Raw genomic sequence first — 14,258 nt, 5'->3', positions numbered from 1 at the left:
ACCTAACTACATCAGCCAGTAACTATTTCTAGTGGCAAAAGCTGTTGCAAAACTGGTGGTATTGACCTCGGAATCATCGTGGCTTGTGAAAGAACATCGGATCAAAAGACCTGCAACTCGTCTGAAAGTTTTGAGGCTTTCAATGTTCATATATCATTTGTTCTTTCAACATTAACTATTAACCAAACCCCATGGGTTTTATATGGACCATGTAATTTCGGGGTTAGAAGTATCTTTAAAAGGTTTACTAATGATCTGACCTCTGAAATGATTCCCTCTTTCAATTGATATTCTGTAAGGAATTCCCAAATAGAAAACTATATACTGCTATATAATTATAGCAATTAATTATATAGTAATTATATCCTTATGTATGCGTGTATACATACATACACACATACATACACACATACATACATACATACATACACACATACATACATACATACATATATGTTGTTTAACAGTTCCTCAGCTACTACACTACTAAAATAGTGTCTGTTTCACATTGGAATTCCTCAATCCAATTCAGAATTTGCAAGCCTAAACATAGTCATTATCCTGGGATATGGGCTTTTCAATGAAGAAATAGTGAGAAGACACTCCCAACCTATCCTCTTTTGGGGAGATCCACACTTCTTACACATTGTATATGTTTTCAGACTTCTTCAATACTTATCAGTGGTACTAATTTTTTTCCCTTCTCTAAAACAATACTTTTTGTCATATGAGATGATTTTTTAGGAGAGGGAGAGAGGGATACATGGGATACACTAGTGGTGACATGGTGAAAAACAAAATATCAATAAAGACTTATAAAAGGAAAAAAAACCACTCTTTGGATTGCTACCCCTTATCTTAAGCCAGTTTAGTTGTGTGTTCATGGTGGCTAATGGGAGCACACATAAAGGTATCTGAAGCCTTGAAGCCCAGAAAGGTGGAGTTGGGGAAGGTACAGCTGGGAGGTGTCAGCTGTTTAGAGAGGGGGGAGGCCTGGAGAGAGGGTGTACAGTAATTAAGAGACAAGCCACTCTGGCATACACATGACCTCTTCTTGTTCTTCTGTAGTGTGAGAACAATCTTTATTATATTGTTCAAAAAGCATTAATTTTTGTACTTTTTCAATCTAACTTTATGTAACTAAAAATTGTATGAACCCAGAATATGGCCCTGAGTAACTCTCCAGAAATTCTGGAGATGACTAAAAGGACTTTTGGGTTCCCCCAGGTCCTGGAATCTAACCAAAATACTTATGTTTTAAGTCCACTCACAGAGGTCTTGTCTTAGGTCCACTCAAACTCATGTTTTTTGGTTCCTCTTGTATTTTGGCTTCACCCCAATTGATTGTTCATTTTACTGATATCTATCTCAATCTAACTGCTTTCAAGTTCCCTTCTCAACAAAATTGCTTAACTGCATATGTGTGATTCCTGTGTGGGTACCTTTTCTAAATCCTATACGATGTAAACTTTCTGGAGCCTGGACAAGAGGGAATCACATCTTCTTTTCAACTTGCTCTTCTCTAGCAAACTGAGGGCAATCAACAGGCTGTCCATGGAGGCATGGTGCTTCAGGAAGATGGGGTGGATCAGGCAACAATATAGGAAACGGAAGCCATTATAGGCCTTTGATAGCATATACCACAATAGGAAGGCAAGTTTCCCTGCTTAAAGGAGAGGTAACCAGAAAAGGAAGATGTCAGAAAATACTAATAAGGAAATTTTGTGCCATAAGAAATGCTTATGAGGACAGATTCAGAGAAGCCTAGGATGTGTTGTGTGTAATGATTCAGAGTGAAGTCAGTAAGACCAGATGAGCAATGTATGCATTTACTCTAATACTGTAAAGGATACTAACTCCCAAACACTGAATAACTAACCAAGACAAGGGGCAATCGTGACTCCAGGGGTGACAATGATTCCTGCTATCCCTTTTTTGAATGATAATTACTTAAATGGCCTTTACATCTTCTTGTTGGTTTGGGTTAATACAAGGACTCCAATGGACAATATAGGAATGACCAACTCTTTATAATTTTTCCCAAAGTTTATTCATTGTTAATGTTAGTCATTAACACATGCTATGAGTTTGTTCAAAAAGATATACTGGACTATCTATGATATATCTGATATCATTTTATGTTGAGTGTATAGGAAGAATTAGGAAATAATTGCTGTGCAAAATGTTGCATATATGATAAATTATTAGATAGTGACCTATATTTTTAGGCTTGACCAATTCAACACAATGTTTTGCTTTGCTTGATTTATGTCTTTCAAAGAAGACAGGTGTCATGCTATATAGAATGTGGACTAGGAGTCAGGCAGTCCTAAGCGCAAATCCTGCCTCAGACACTTACTAACTGTGTGGTTCAGGGCAAGCCATATAGTGGCTTTCTCCCTCCACCCTCTCAGGGTTATTGTGAAGTGCTTTGCAAATCTTTAAACACTATTTAGATTCTGGGTATTCATACTATTATTATTTCCTATGATGAATTTTTCTGAGGATGTATTTTGGAGCAAAGTGGAAGTAGTGACAACGATGTAACAAAAGAAAAGCATAGAAAGAAAAGACTATTACTAAGACAGGTAAAAAAATACAAAGAGAAAGCAGAAGACATTTCAGAGGGGAAAAAAGGCCAGAGGGGTAGTACAACTTTAAGTTGGTGTGCATTTTATGAAAAAATATATTAATAACAAGAACAGAAGGTGTTCTTAAAAAAGAAAAAAAGGATCTGGGGATCTGGGACAACTAGGATAGAGCACTGGTCCTTAAGTTAGGAGGACTTGAATTCAAATCTGGCCTCAGACACTTACTAGCTGTTTGGCTCTGAGCAAATCACTTCACCCCAATTGCCTCCAAAATAAAATAAAGATAAAAACCAAAATTTTAAGAATGCTTAATAAATGCTTCTTTCCTTCTTTTCTTCCTTCTCTTCTTCCTAAATTGTTGAGAAGATTTCCTTGTTTCTAAAACTGTGATAATAAGCCTTAGGTCAGCCCATGTGGAAAGTCTTGGCATTTGGGGTAGTACCCTGCTCCCTATAGGAAATAAACAATGCCTCCTAAGTGGTGAAAAGAAGTAAGGAGGCCTGATCCCTGGATTCTATTAAGCTGATCATTACCCTAGAACCCTGGGAACTTGAAAATGGAAGCATTACCAATGTCCCAGAGATGGGACCCTTTTTTATAAAAAGGGAAAACTCAGGAGCCACCTTAGAATGTGTTGGATTTTCCTTCCTGCTCCATCACTAAAAAGAAAAAGTCAGAGTTTCATATGCAATCCTCTATCCTTTGTATGTATATGGAAATATTCATTCATTCATGGTGATGGCTATTAAGATTATGAGAAAATAATTATTTATGAAATTTTAGAAAGCATATGAGAAACAGCAAAGAGACAACACATAAAGGTATGCTTAGAATAATCCCCAGAAGGGAGAAAAAATTATATCTCTGAAAACACTTGTTAACAAAATAGAAAAGTAGGATTTGTGAACTGAGTATGCTACTTTTTAAAAGATCATTTCAATTATACAGCATTTGGCATCTTTTTGTAAAGGCATTATATGTATTTTTCCCAATCCTTTATATTTCACTTGTATGTCAATTTTGTAAGTGTTTACATATTTCTCAATGTTTTTCTGAAATACAATTTAATTAACTTTGAACCCAAGTAACTCCAACTTGGTTTTAAGAAATCGTTGGAATCCTGTATGTCATACAAATTTAAATGAGTTCTGATGAATGGCAAAAAGCAACATTAGGAAGGGGCAGAGAAGAATGAGGACAGATGAACAGCATTTCAAGTATTAAGCTTCATTCTTCCCCTGCCATCTGCCCTACAGGGCAGGCTGGTGGCCCAGAGGAGCAATGGATATGTTCTCTATTTGAAGGCCAAGATCTGGCAGTGAGTTGGACCCACATAAGGTTTCATACAGAGGTCTTGCATGGTAGCTGTAACATATGATAATCATTTAATATCATTTTTAGACTTTAATAAGGGCCAGAGTCTAAATCAATCAGAAGAGCCTGGACCTAACAGCCTGTTTGTTCTCTGAAGTAAACTCAGAAAATACCTCTTCCTATGTCAACAAAGCCAAATGGGACTGACTTAGTATTCTTTATGAGACCCTTAATCTGAGACACTATCTTAAATAATGGAACATTTTCCACATCTTAATATTTTGTGCACATATACTATGTTAGGGCATGTTAGTGGTAAAGAAAACACAGATATCTTGGGTCGTAATTTCAACTGAAACTTTGTCAACTCTTATCTTATTGTATTTACAACTTGTTCAACTAAGAAACTTCCTTTTTCATGATATAGTTAAACACATAGACCATAAATCTGAGGAATACAGACATCCTTGGATTGTCCTAAAACAGATTTAAGCCTGATCGTCTTTGCATCAGACAGTCAGAAGTTTCCTTCTGGCTCCATGATCATGTATCTGCTAGCTTTAAGGGAATAAACTATATGAATTTACATATAACCAGGCCTGTTTGCCCTTTTCACCAGATTTTCAGGTTGACATATCACAGGTGGAGCAATGGGGTCAGGGAACATGAAATAGCAAAAGGGGATGTAAATGAGGGAGTAGGTTTCTAAAGACTGATTAGGAAGGCCTACTCAGGATAAGGAAGATAGAATTATAATTGTGTAATATCATGAAATTTGCTGGAAGATTTCAGCAGTCAGCCCTAAGCAAAATTGAGTGCAATTTAAGCCTTAAGTATGCCATTATTGTATAATAAGATCTAGCCTTAGAGAGTAGAAGCATGGACTCCTCAGGTTATTCATTGTAGTTTCCTGAAATGTAAAATGTATAACAATGCTTATCTACAAAAAACCCCCACAAAACCCCAAACTCCCTATTTTCTATGTCCAGTTTGTGTCTAACTTTCTATAGTTATTTACTTGTATTATATATTATCAATATCCTATTCTAATTGTCTATATCATATGTCACCTATATTCTACTTTGTCTGTCCTACACAATGCCTAGGACTTTTCTTAAAGCAGAATATTTCTTAACCATTGGTTTGATTTCTCATGTAGTCTCATTTCTTGAGGCTAAATCCAATCAGAATTAAGAAAGCATTTCCTTGTTTTGTTTTGTTGTCTAACTTTCTCTGCTTTTGGAAGAAAAACCCAGCAATAAAAAAGAGAATCTGCATTCTACTATGGAGGGTAGCAAAAGACAAATTATCATAGGCAAATACATGTAGGAGGGGTGTGTGTGTGTGTGTGTGTGTGTGTGTGTGTGTGTGTGTGTGTGTGTCTGTGTGTGTGTGTGTGTGTCTGTGTGTGTGTGTGTATCTATATCTAATTCACAGTGACTTTAAAGATAAAGTCACTATCAATTCAGGGAATCCAAAAAGGTCTCTTTCAGGAGATGCACTTAAATTAAGCCTTGCAGTAAAGTTGTTGTGTTTGTTCTTCGTTCTCAAAGGGGACCATGACATCAAGATAATGATATGACTTGCAGTTGATTTTGATTTGAGTGAGGGAGGATTATGCAAGGTCATTCCAAGTAATTATGGAGGAGAAAAGTATTTGAAGAATGGTGGACAGGCTATGCAAAGGTACATAGGAATTACAATGTATATGGAAATTACAAAATATTTCAGGTGGTACAGAATGTATATGGGGTATGACTATGGAAAGGTATGTCTGTAGCTGTCTGTGAGGGATTTTAATACATGAATATTAAAGTAATTATACATAACAGTTTGTATTCTATTACAGAGGAAATAAGGAACTAATATCAGTGTCGGTACTGTATTATAAAATTGTAAATGTGTTACCTGGGTGGACAATGGATTAGAGGGGAAGACTGGCCGTGGGACATCAGTAAGAAGGCTACAGAAACAGTCCATGCTCAGTTTCTTTATTGGCAGAAGTTCAGAATCTTCTCTCAATTTGGACCTAATAAGGTAGTGTGTGGGAAAATGAGTTAGTGTGCAAGACAACCTACTTACGTTTAGTATTTTCTTAATCTTAGTCCTTAGGAGGGTCAAATCCCAAATGTACTCTATAATACATTTCATTTTCTTCAATAAATGGACTGAACATTCCAAAGACTGCCAACTGTTGTGCTCAACAACTCCACTGGAAATTATTTAAAATGTCATTCATATCAACAAAAGGACTTCTATTTTTATTCTTTCCCCTTAAAAAAATGGCAATTGGGATCTGTATGTAAAATGGCATTTGACCATTAGTTACATATAGGAAAGCCAAATGGCATTTAGTGATAAGACATGGATCTTATATGGAATGGAACTGATAATAGAATTACAAACTCAACCCAAAGACATTGAAATTAAAGGAAATTTTAGAAAAAGAGTAGCAATTTAAAGTCAGGTAGAAATAGTTAAGTGAAGTATAAGCATTCACAAATAAGAAAGAAGTCAAAAAGATTAATAGAATCTTAGAAAAGTTAGATATGATACAATAATTTGGAGACCTCACTACGATTTTGCTTTTGTTTGCTTCTTGGAAGGACATTCAAGCAGAGACAGCCTAGAAGCACACCTCAAGAGTTCCTTTGCATTTAGACTCTGCCTGAGTTAATTTAGCTGCAACTGAACATTTTAGGCTCCTAATAAGTCCTCATCTTTGGACAATTTGTTCACCTGGTTATGTCACTCTGGTTTCTGTATTCTGTTTTTTGATTTGACTTTGACCTTCTGGAGTAACCTTGATTGGGTTAGTGTGTCTTCCTGTGTTCTGGTGTCTTTGGTGGCTTGTTGCCTCAGTTAGTACCCAGTGATAACATTTAATATAATTTTTTTGGACTTTAATAAGGACCAGAGTCTAAATTAATCAATCAGAAGAAAAACCTGGACCTAACAGCCTGTTTGTTCTCTGAAGTAAACTCAGAAAATACCTCTTCCTATGTCAACAAGGCCAAATGGGACTGACTTAGCATACTTTATGAGACCCTTAACCAGAGACACTATCTTGAATAATGGAACTTTTTCTGTATCTTAATATTTTGTGGACACATACTATATTATGGCATGTCAATGGTAAAGAAAACACAGATATCTTGGATCATAATTTCAATTGAAACTTTGTCAACTCTCATCTCATTGTAATTACAACATATTCAATTAAGAAACTTCCTTTCTCATGGTATAGTTAAACACATATAGATAACATAAATCTGAGGCACATAGATATCCTGGGACTCTCCTAAAACAAATTTAAGCCTGGTCATTCCTGTAACATTCAGTCAGAAGTTTCCTTCTGATTCCATTGCCATGTATCTGCTAGCTTTAAGGGAATAAACAATATGCGTTACGCCTGCTTGCTTTTTTTTAACCAAACTGTCCGGTTGACACAGGTGACCACTTACCAGGTATTAAACTGATTTCACTGACTACAAAGTCATGCTCTGACTGGGTTGCTCTTAACTGAAGCAAACAAATATCTCTTTCTACGCAAGTTATCTTTTTGCTCTACATTGTCTGAATGAGAAATAACAAGCAAGCCTGTACTACTCCCTGAAAAAGGGAAATTAAAGCACTTTCTGTACCTTGAACTCTCAGAAGAAAGAGAGCAGGGCTGTGTTTTGTGTGTTTGGAGCCTTTTTCATGTTATATGGAGTATGTGCTTTCAGCAGTATTTATCTTCCATATCTAGGCCAGGCTTCCTTTTCTTCCCCTGTGGCCTGATCTGCCAAAGGAAAAACAGAGGAGCCAAAAATTTTCAAACTTTCCAAGTATGTAATACTGTCATCTTTGCTTCTATTTTGTCCAGTTGGGGATGCAGAGAGACAGATATGAAGAAAAGAGACTTCTACCCTAACTGAAGAAATTTATAGCCTTGGAAACTAAAGAGATACTATTTTTTTTTTTTGCTCAGGCATGATCTAGTTAATATGGATTTCCATATTAAGATGGTAATTCATTTTGATTACTTTGCATATTTTGAAATATCCTAGTTGGGTTTGTACTAGGGTGCACCACCCTAAGATTGTTAAAAGTAGAAATTTTGTGGAAATTGTATACATACACTCAAATTTTCCTTCTCTAGAGAGGGAAGATTGCTTATTGTTTTAGTATTAGTACTGGAAGAAGAGGCTGATTTATAATTTAGATTTTGTCTTTGAGCTTAGAGTGGCCTCTTAAATTTCCCAGAAACTCCAGATCAGAGATTTTGAGTTGGGTGCGGGGGCCCTACTGCTCCCAAATAGTGTTCACCCCCAGTGTGTGAAAAGTTAACTTGGTTTGGAGAGGTGGGGTGGGTAAAGGGGGGTTGGAGATAATTGCAGGCCTTGAATAGATCTTAACACATTGTCAGCTCTGTTTTGTGGTATAAGCTACGAGTATACCTGTGAATAATGAGACCTTTGTAAATCCTAACCGGAGAGAAGAACAATGAAGAGATTGATTTAAAGAGAAACAAAACCTAACCTCCATTCCTAACACATGCATACACACACACACACACACACACACACACACACACACACACACACACACAACTGAAAGGATGATTTAAAAGTTTGATATACAGTACAGTGTAGACCACTTCTCAAACCATTTTGAACCCTCCAGACCCGAGAAAGGCCTAAAATTTGTATTGGCCAACCAGGGAGAGGTATTATGGTCCACTCTGAGCTTAATCTACCATAAGGCTTTGTAATATTCTAGCATAATAAACATGCCTTGTTCTCTGAGTGAGTTCAAAATGCCCCTTCCTCTGTCAACACTGCAAGGCCAGATGAAGTTGACCAGAGCATTATTCTGTTAATGACTACCAAGGACAAGGTGCCTTGACCAGACACTACTTTGAATAATGGGACTTTTCTTATCTTAATATTTTATGGACATATAACATGTTATGTCATGTTAATGGTAAAGGAAATACAGATATCCTGGGTTGTAATTTTAATTGATACTTTGGCAACTCTCTTATCTTACTGTATTTGCAACCTATTGAATTAGGAAAATTCCTTTCTCATACTATGGTTAAACATATATAGAGATCATAAATTGGAATGACACATATATCCTGAATGGAGATTGTTCTAAAATATATTAAAGTCTTCTCATACACTTCAACCAGAATTTAAGATCTCACTTCATGTACATGTATTTGCTAGCTTTAAGGGAATAAACAGTACAAATTTACATATAAACTAGCCTGTCTGCCTCTTTGAACCAAACTTTCAGGTTGACAACAGAAATTATTTACATGGTGAACTGAGACCACAGAATTTATGGAAACTAACTGGATAAATAGTAAATTTAATGACATCTAGTTTAATCGTACCTTGTACAAGTTACATAATTATGGGATGGGGGTGAGATGGGATTGGGCAAATCAATTAAACAGCAAAACACCTTTACATCTCTGAGCATAAAGGAGCAACGAGGAGAGGGAATGAACTGGCGAGCGTTGACTTCAGACTATTCGTAGGGCATAGATTCAAAACTGAGACGTTAATGGTGCATACTAAACTGAAGTGTGTCGGTAGTCCTAGACACAGAGGGGAGGGCAGCTCATCCAGCTCCCCTGCCCGCCGCCGCACGACCCCCCAGTGCCTGCCCCATTTCCCGCTCCAAAATGACATTTTGCGTATTTTAAAAGCTTAACTTTCGGTTTCTTTATCACCGCCGTTCTGGCGGCCTTGGTTGGATATGAGGAAGGTGGCAGAGGGCAGGGTGTGCGTTTTGGCTTGTTTTGCCGCCTTTCCGAATTTTTCAAGTCTTCCTTTCCCCTACCCCAGAGAGCACCGATCCACACCCCGCTCACCCCCAGCCTCTCCCCCTCCCTGAGGGTGTCGGCCAGACTGTGGTCGAGCGATTAGGAGACAAGAAGAAGGTGCTCGCCAAGTTTTATTGAGTGCAGCTGCCCGAGCCGATCCCGAGTTTCAGACTCTTGCCCAGTTCGTCCCATTCCCCGCCCCGGCGTTGTCCAGTCTCCCCGGAACTGCCGGGTGTGAGTGGCAAGCGGGAAGGCAGGGAGGGAGCGGGGTTGTAGAGCCGAGGCCCGCGGCGAATCCTACCCGAAGCGAGAGTGGTACGCGTGTCTCCGTGGGGTGCGCGCAGGCCGGCCTTTGCGAGAGGCTTTTGACAGGCGGCAAGAGCGCCATGGGCCCTTCAGGCTCGCTCTGGTGAGCGCGGAGAGCAAGGAAGAGCTTTTCTGCGGCTGCTGCTGCTCCGCGGCCAAGTCGGGAGGATCGTGCGTAGTTTTTGCGAGGCACAGCTGTTTGACTGCTGGGGCGATGGACCAAGGAAACAGGCGAAAAGAGGGCCCAGGCAGCAGGCATCGCTCCCGGGTTACTCGGAGCCGCGAGCGGCAGCCCCAGCGGGGGATGGGTAGTTTACTTGGATTCCCACCCGGCTCCGTCCCGCCCCGCCAGGACCTCGGGACGACAAACTGTCCTCCACGGAAAACTCGAGCGTCAGCTCTCTCGCAGAGAGAAGTGGGTGGCTCTGAAAAGAGCCGTTGTGTTTGGGGAGGTCGGGCAGCCACCCCAAGATCTCCAGTTTACTTGGAGCTGGTGTACTTGGTGACGGCCTTGGTGCCCTCGGACACGGCGTGCTTGGCCAGCTCCCCGGGCAGCAGCAGGCGCACGGCCGTCTGGATCTCCCGGGACGTGATGGTGGAGCGCTTGTTGTAATGCGCCAGGCGGGACGCCTCGCCGGCGATGCGCTCGAAGATGTCGTTGACGAAGGAGTTCATGATGCCCATGGCCTTGGACGAGATGCCGGTGTCCGGGTGGACCTGCTTCAGCACCTTGTACACGTAGATGGAATAACTTTCCTTGCGGCTGCGCTTGCGCTTCTTACCGTCCTTCTTTTGGGCCTTAGTGACGGCTTTCTTGGAGCCCTTTTTGGGAGCGGGCGCGGACTTGGCGGGTTCAGGCATGGCTGCAAACGCTTTCCACGACAGAGCAGCGACGACCAGAAGAGGGAATGAAGTGGCCAGAGTTGACTTCGGACTATTTGTAGGGCACGGATTCAAATGAGAGACGACGGCGTCCCCTTTCTGATTGGACGGGTCCTGGTAAGTCCGCCCCAGGTGGGAAGGGCACATGTAAATCAAAAGATCCTAGATCTGCTCCCCCATTGGCTGGTTCATCCAAAGACGGTTTTAACCAATCGGATAGCGCCGTTTAGCCTACCGCCCGACAGGATAATAGGTTCGCTCCTGAGCGGAAGGCACTCCATCTCCTGTCTCTTTCTTAGTCGTTCTGAGAAAGTAGCCGTGTGCCTTCTTGCTCCACCATGTCTGGCCGCGGAAAGCAGGGAGGTAAAGCTCGCGCCAAGGCCAAGTCCCGGTCTTCTCGGGCTGGCCTGCAGTTCCCGGTGGGCCGAGTGCACCGCTTGCTGCGCAAAGGCAACTATTCGGAGCGTGTGGGTGCCGGCGCGCCGGTGTACTTGGCCGCCGTCCTCGAGTACCTGACAGCCGAGATCCTGGAGCTGGCGGGCAACGCGGCTCGGGACAACAAGAAGACTCGCATCATCCCTCGCCACCTGCAGCTGGCCATCCGCAACGATGAGGAACTCAACAAGCTGTTGGGCAAGGTGACCATCGCTCAGGGCGGCGTCCTGCCCAACATCCAGGCCGTGCTGCTGCCCAAGAAGACCGAGAGTCACCACAAAGCCAAGGGCAAGTAAGCTCGCGCTGCTGACAGACGGACAGTCCTCTGGAAGTGAGGCGCTCCTCTACAGCACGCGGAAACCAAAGGCTCTTTTCAGAGCCACCCACCCTTTCCAGCAAAGAGCTAATGCACGCGGCGGGTCTGTTCGGAAAATCCGGGGTGGTTGTGCTTGCCCGGTGAGGTTTGGCAACCTCGTAGCTTTGCGGGGAGGAAAGCCCCGCAATCCCGCGGTGTCTGAAAGGCAGTCATTCACCAAGGATTGACTTAACAAACCAGAATCTTCGAGTGGAGGTTAAGCTTAACCTCTGCCCGGATTGGGACGTTATCACTCGAGGCAGGGGGATCACGTCACGTTCACAGAAGGAGCTTACTCAGGGAAAGCGAGTTTGTAACGATTGGACGGCCCGACAGGTCCGACTCACTCAGGTCAAGTTTAATAACGTCAAGTGAAGCGGTTAAACCATTTGGTCTCTCCCAAGAGTTCCCGGTGTGCCGAGTGCCTGCCTGCATCATCATCTACCCCCGGACCTCTAAGCTTGAATGTCTCTCCAGGGCTGTCCTGGGCGTGTCCCGCCCCCCCCTCCCCTTGCTAGTCTCTACTCATCATCTCCCTTAAACCCAGGAAACTACTTGCGCCCTCCCTGTCCCAGTCCATAACGGTTCACCAACCACTGCGTTCCCAACTCTGGTCTCCGTTTCCCCCCAGTCCGGTCACGGAGGTTCCCAATACCTCTTTCCTCTCTCCTTTAACCGCTTTCGCCGACCCCAGTCCAAACTGGCTTCAATATATCACCACAAGCAACATCTCCGTCCTTGGTCGTCCTGCGTCCAGCCTTTCCCATTCATGCATCCTCCAAACAGCTTCGGAAATAATCTTGCTAAAGCATTAGGCCAGCCCAATAGACCGACCACCCGGTCCCCAAATCTTCAACCGTTTCCTTTCGCCTCTCGCCTAAAACACAGACTTCTAGATATTCCACCTCGGTATGGTCTTTCGGTCTTAAGGCAGGTCGTTCCACAGAAGCTTGATCTTCACCTTCAACTCAGTCTGTGTGAAATCTGACCCTATTGCTCTAGCCCTTAGTGCTCTTTCCCTCCTCAAATTTCTTCGTATTTGGACAAATCTTTATTCCTCGATTACCCCCTCCGTCTCCTCTCCTGGCCAACGTGTAACCCCACAGCTCACTGGAAAAGATAGGAGCTTATTAAAATATTCGTGGAATTGATCTGAAGACACCTGTCACTTCGCCCGGGTGGGTGCCTACCCAGTCCACTCAGGCAAAGAGCAGAGCGGAGGGCAGACCTGATGAGGAGGCTCCCTAAATTTCGTTAGACCGCCAGGGCGTACAGGAAACACATCATCAGGTTCCGGGAGACCCACTAAAGCCTTCTCTCCACCGACTCTCCAGCAAAACCACAGAAAACTTAAAAAGGGTCACCTGTAAGCCAAAGTGAGACAGGAGTGCGATAACAAAAACTGATGCGAGAGTTACTTGTTTGATATGGAGAAAGTCAGGCTTTGGAAGGGGAAGACCGCGGAAAGGGGGTGTGGGGGAATTGGAGAGAGAGGAAAGGCGGAGCTCCAGCTAGGAGAAGGCCTGGAGTTCGAGGTACTCTCTGGATCTTCCAGGCCGGCGAACGGGCTCGGTACAGGTGGCGGGAATAGAGTCGACAGAATGTTCTAAATGAAAAAGTCGAAAGTCAAGTCAAAGAGAGGACTCAGAGATAAACGGACTGACCGATAAAAGAGAAGCCTGTGATCCCGTAAAAAAAAAAAAATCCAAGCTGGAAACGGCGAAAATAATTACAACACGTGAGCGTGTGCGCGCCAAGCACAGGCGCTGAGTTGAGTTAGGAAGGGGCTAGGCCAGGGGGCGAGAGGAAACGGGGGTCCGGGGAAAGGAAAAAAAGAACAAAGGCAAGCGGGTAGACTGAGCCCAGAAGGAAGTGAGAGAGAGAGAGGGGCGGAATCGCGTTATCCAATGAAATTGCTCGGAATGTGGAGGGCGGGAAGGGTTGCCTTTCCACCAATTCATTCGGGCGCAGGGCTTTTGAACGTTCCAATCAGAACGTTCTCGTCGATATAAATATAGGCGAGTGTGGTGGGGTTTTTCCGCAGTCGTTTGGTGGTTGGGAAGTGGAGTTCTCTGTTGTTGTGCTATCATGGCTCGTACGAAGCAGACCGCTCGTAAGTCCACCGGCGGCAAGGCGCCCCGTAAGCAGCTCGCTACGAAGGCTGCCCGCAAGAGCGCGCCGGCTACCGGCGGCGTGAAGAAGCCTCACCGCTACCGGCCCGGCACCGTGGCGCTGCGCGAGATCCGGCGCTACCAGAAGTCCACCGAGCTGCTGATCCGCAAGCTGCCCTTCCAGCGGCTGGTGCGCGAGATCGCGCAGGACTTCAAGACCGACCTGCGCTTCCAGAGCTCGGCCGTCATGGCCTTGCAGGAGGCCAGCGAAGCCTACCTGGTCGGGCTGTTTGAGGACACGAATCTCTGCGCCATCCACGCCAAGCGCGTGACCATCATGCCCAAGGACATCCAGCTGGCTCGCCGCATCCGCGGGGAGAGGGCTTGAGATCTTAAAAAAGCTAAGCAACCAAAGGCTCTTTTCAGAGCCACCCACTGTTTCG

General features: G+C 43.3%; 3 protein-coding genes across 3 annotated transcripts; 2 read left to right on the top strand and 1 right to left on the bottom strand.

Annotated features, from left to right (window-relative positions):
- Positions 1–9,839: 9,839 nt before the first annotated feature.
- Positions 9,840–11,061, bottom strand: LOC140525788 (histone H2B type 2-E-like). Its single transcript, XM_072641465.1, has one exon. The coding sequence runs from the start codon at positions 11,059–11,061 to the stop codon at positions 10,513–10,515; it is 549 nt and encodes a 182-aa protein (XP_072497566.1). The 3' UTR covers positions 9,840–10,512.
- A 191-nt stretch (positions 11,062–11,252) lies between these two features.
- Positions 11,253–11,735, top strand: LOC140525793 (histone H2A type 1-like). Its single transcript, XM_072641470.1, has one exon. The coding sequence runs from the start codon at positions 11,253–11,255 to the stop codon at positions 11,643–11,645; it is 393 nt and encodes a 130-aa protein (XP_072497571.1). The 3' UTR covers positions 11,646–11,735.
- Positions 11,736–13,628: 1,893 nt separating this feature from the next.
- On the top strand, positions 13,629–14,247 carry LOC140525790 (histone H3). Its single transcript, XM_072641467.1, has one exon. It carries the CDS (start codon positions 13,793–13,795, stop codon positions 14,201–14,203), a length of 411 nt encoding a protein of 136 aa, XP_072497568.1. The 5' UTR covers positions 13,629–13,792; the 3' UTR covers positions 14,204–14,247.
- The last annotated feature ends 11 nt before the right edge of the window (positions 14,248–14,258 follow it).

This window comes from Notamacropus eugenii, chromosome 2 (genome assembly GCF_028372415.1).
Source record: "Notamacropus eugenii isolate mMacEug1 chromosome 2, mMacEug1.pri_v2, whole genome shotgun sequence".
Lineage (NCBI taxonomy): Eukaryota > Metazoa > Chordata > Mammalia > Diprotodontia > Macropodidae > Notamacropus > Notamacropus eugenii.
This window is presented reverse-complemented; position numbering and strand designations above follow the sequence as displayed.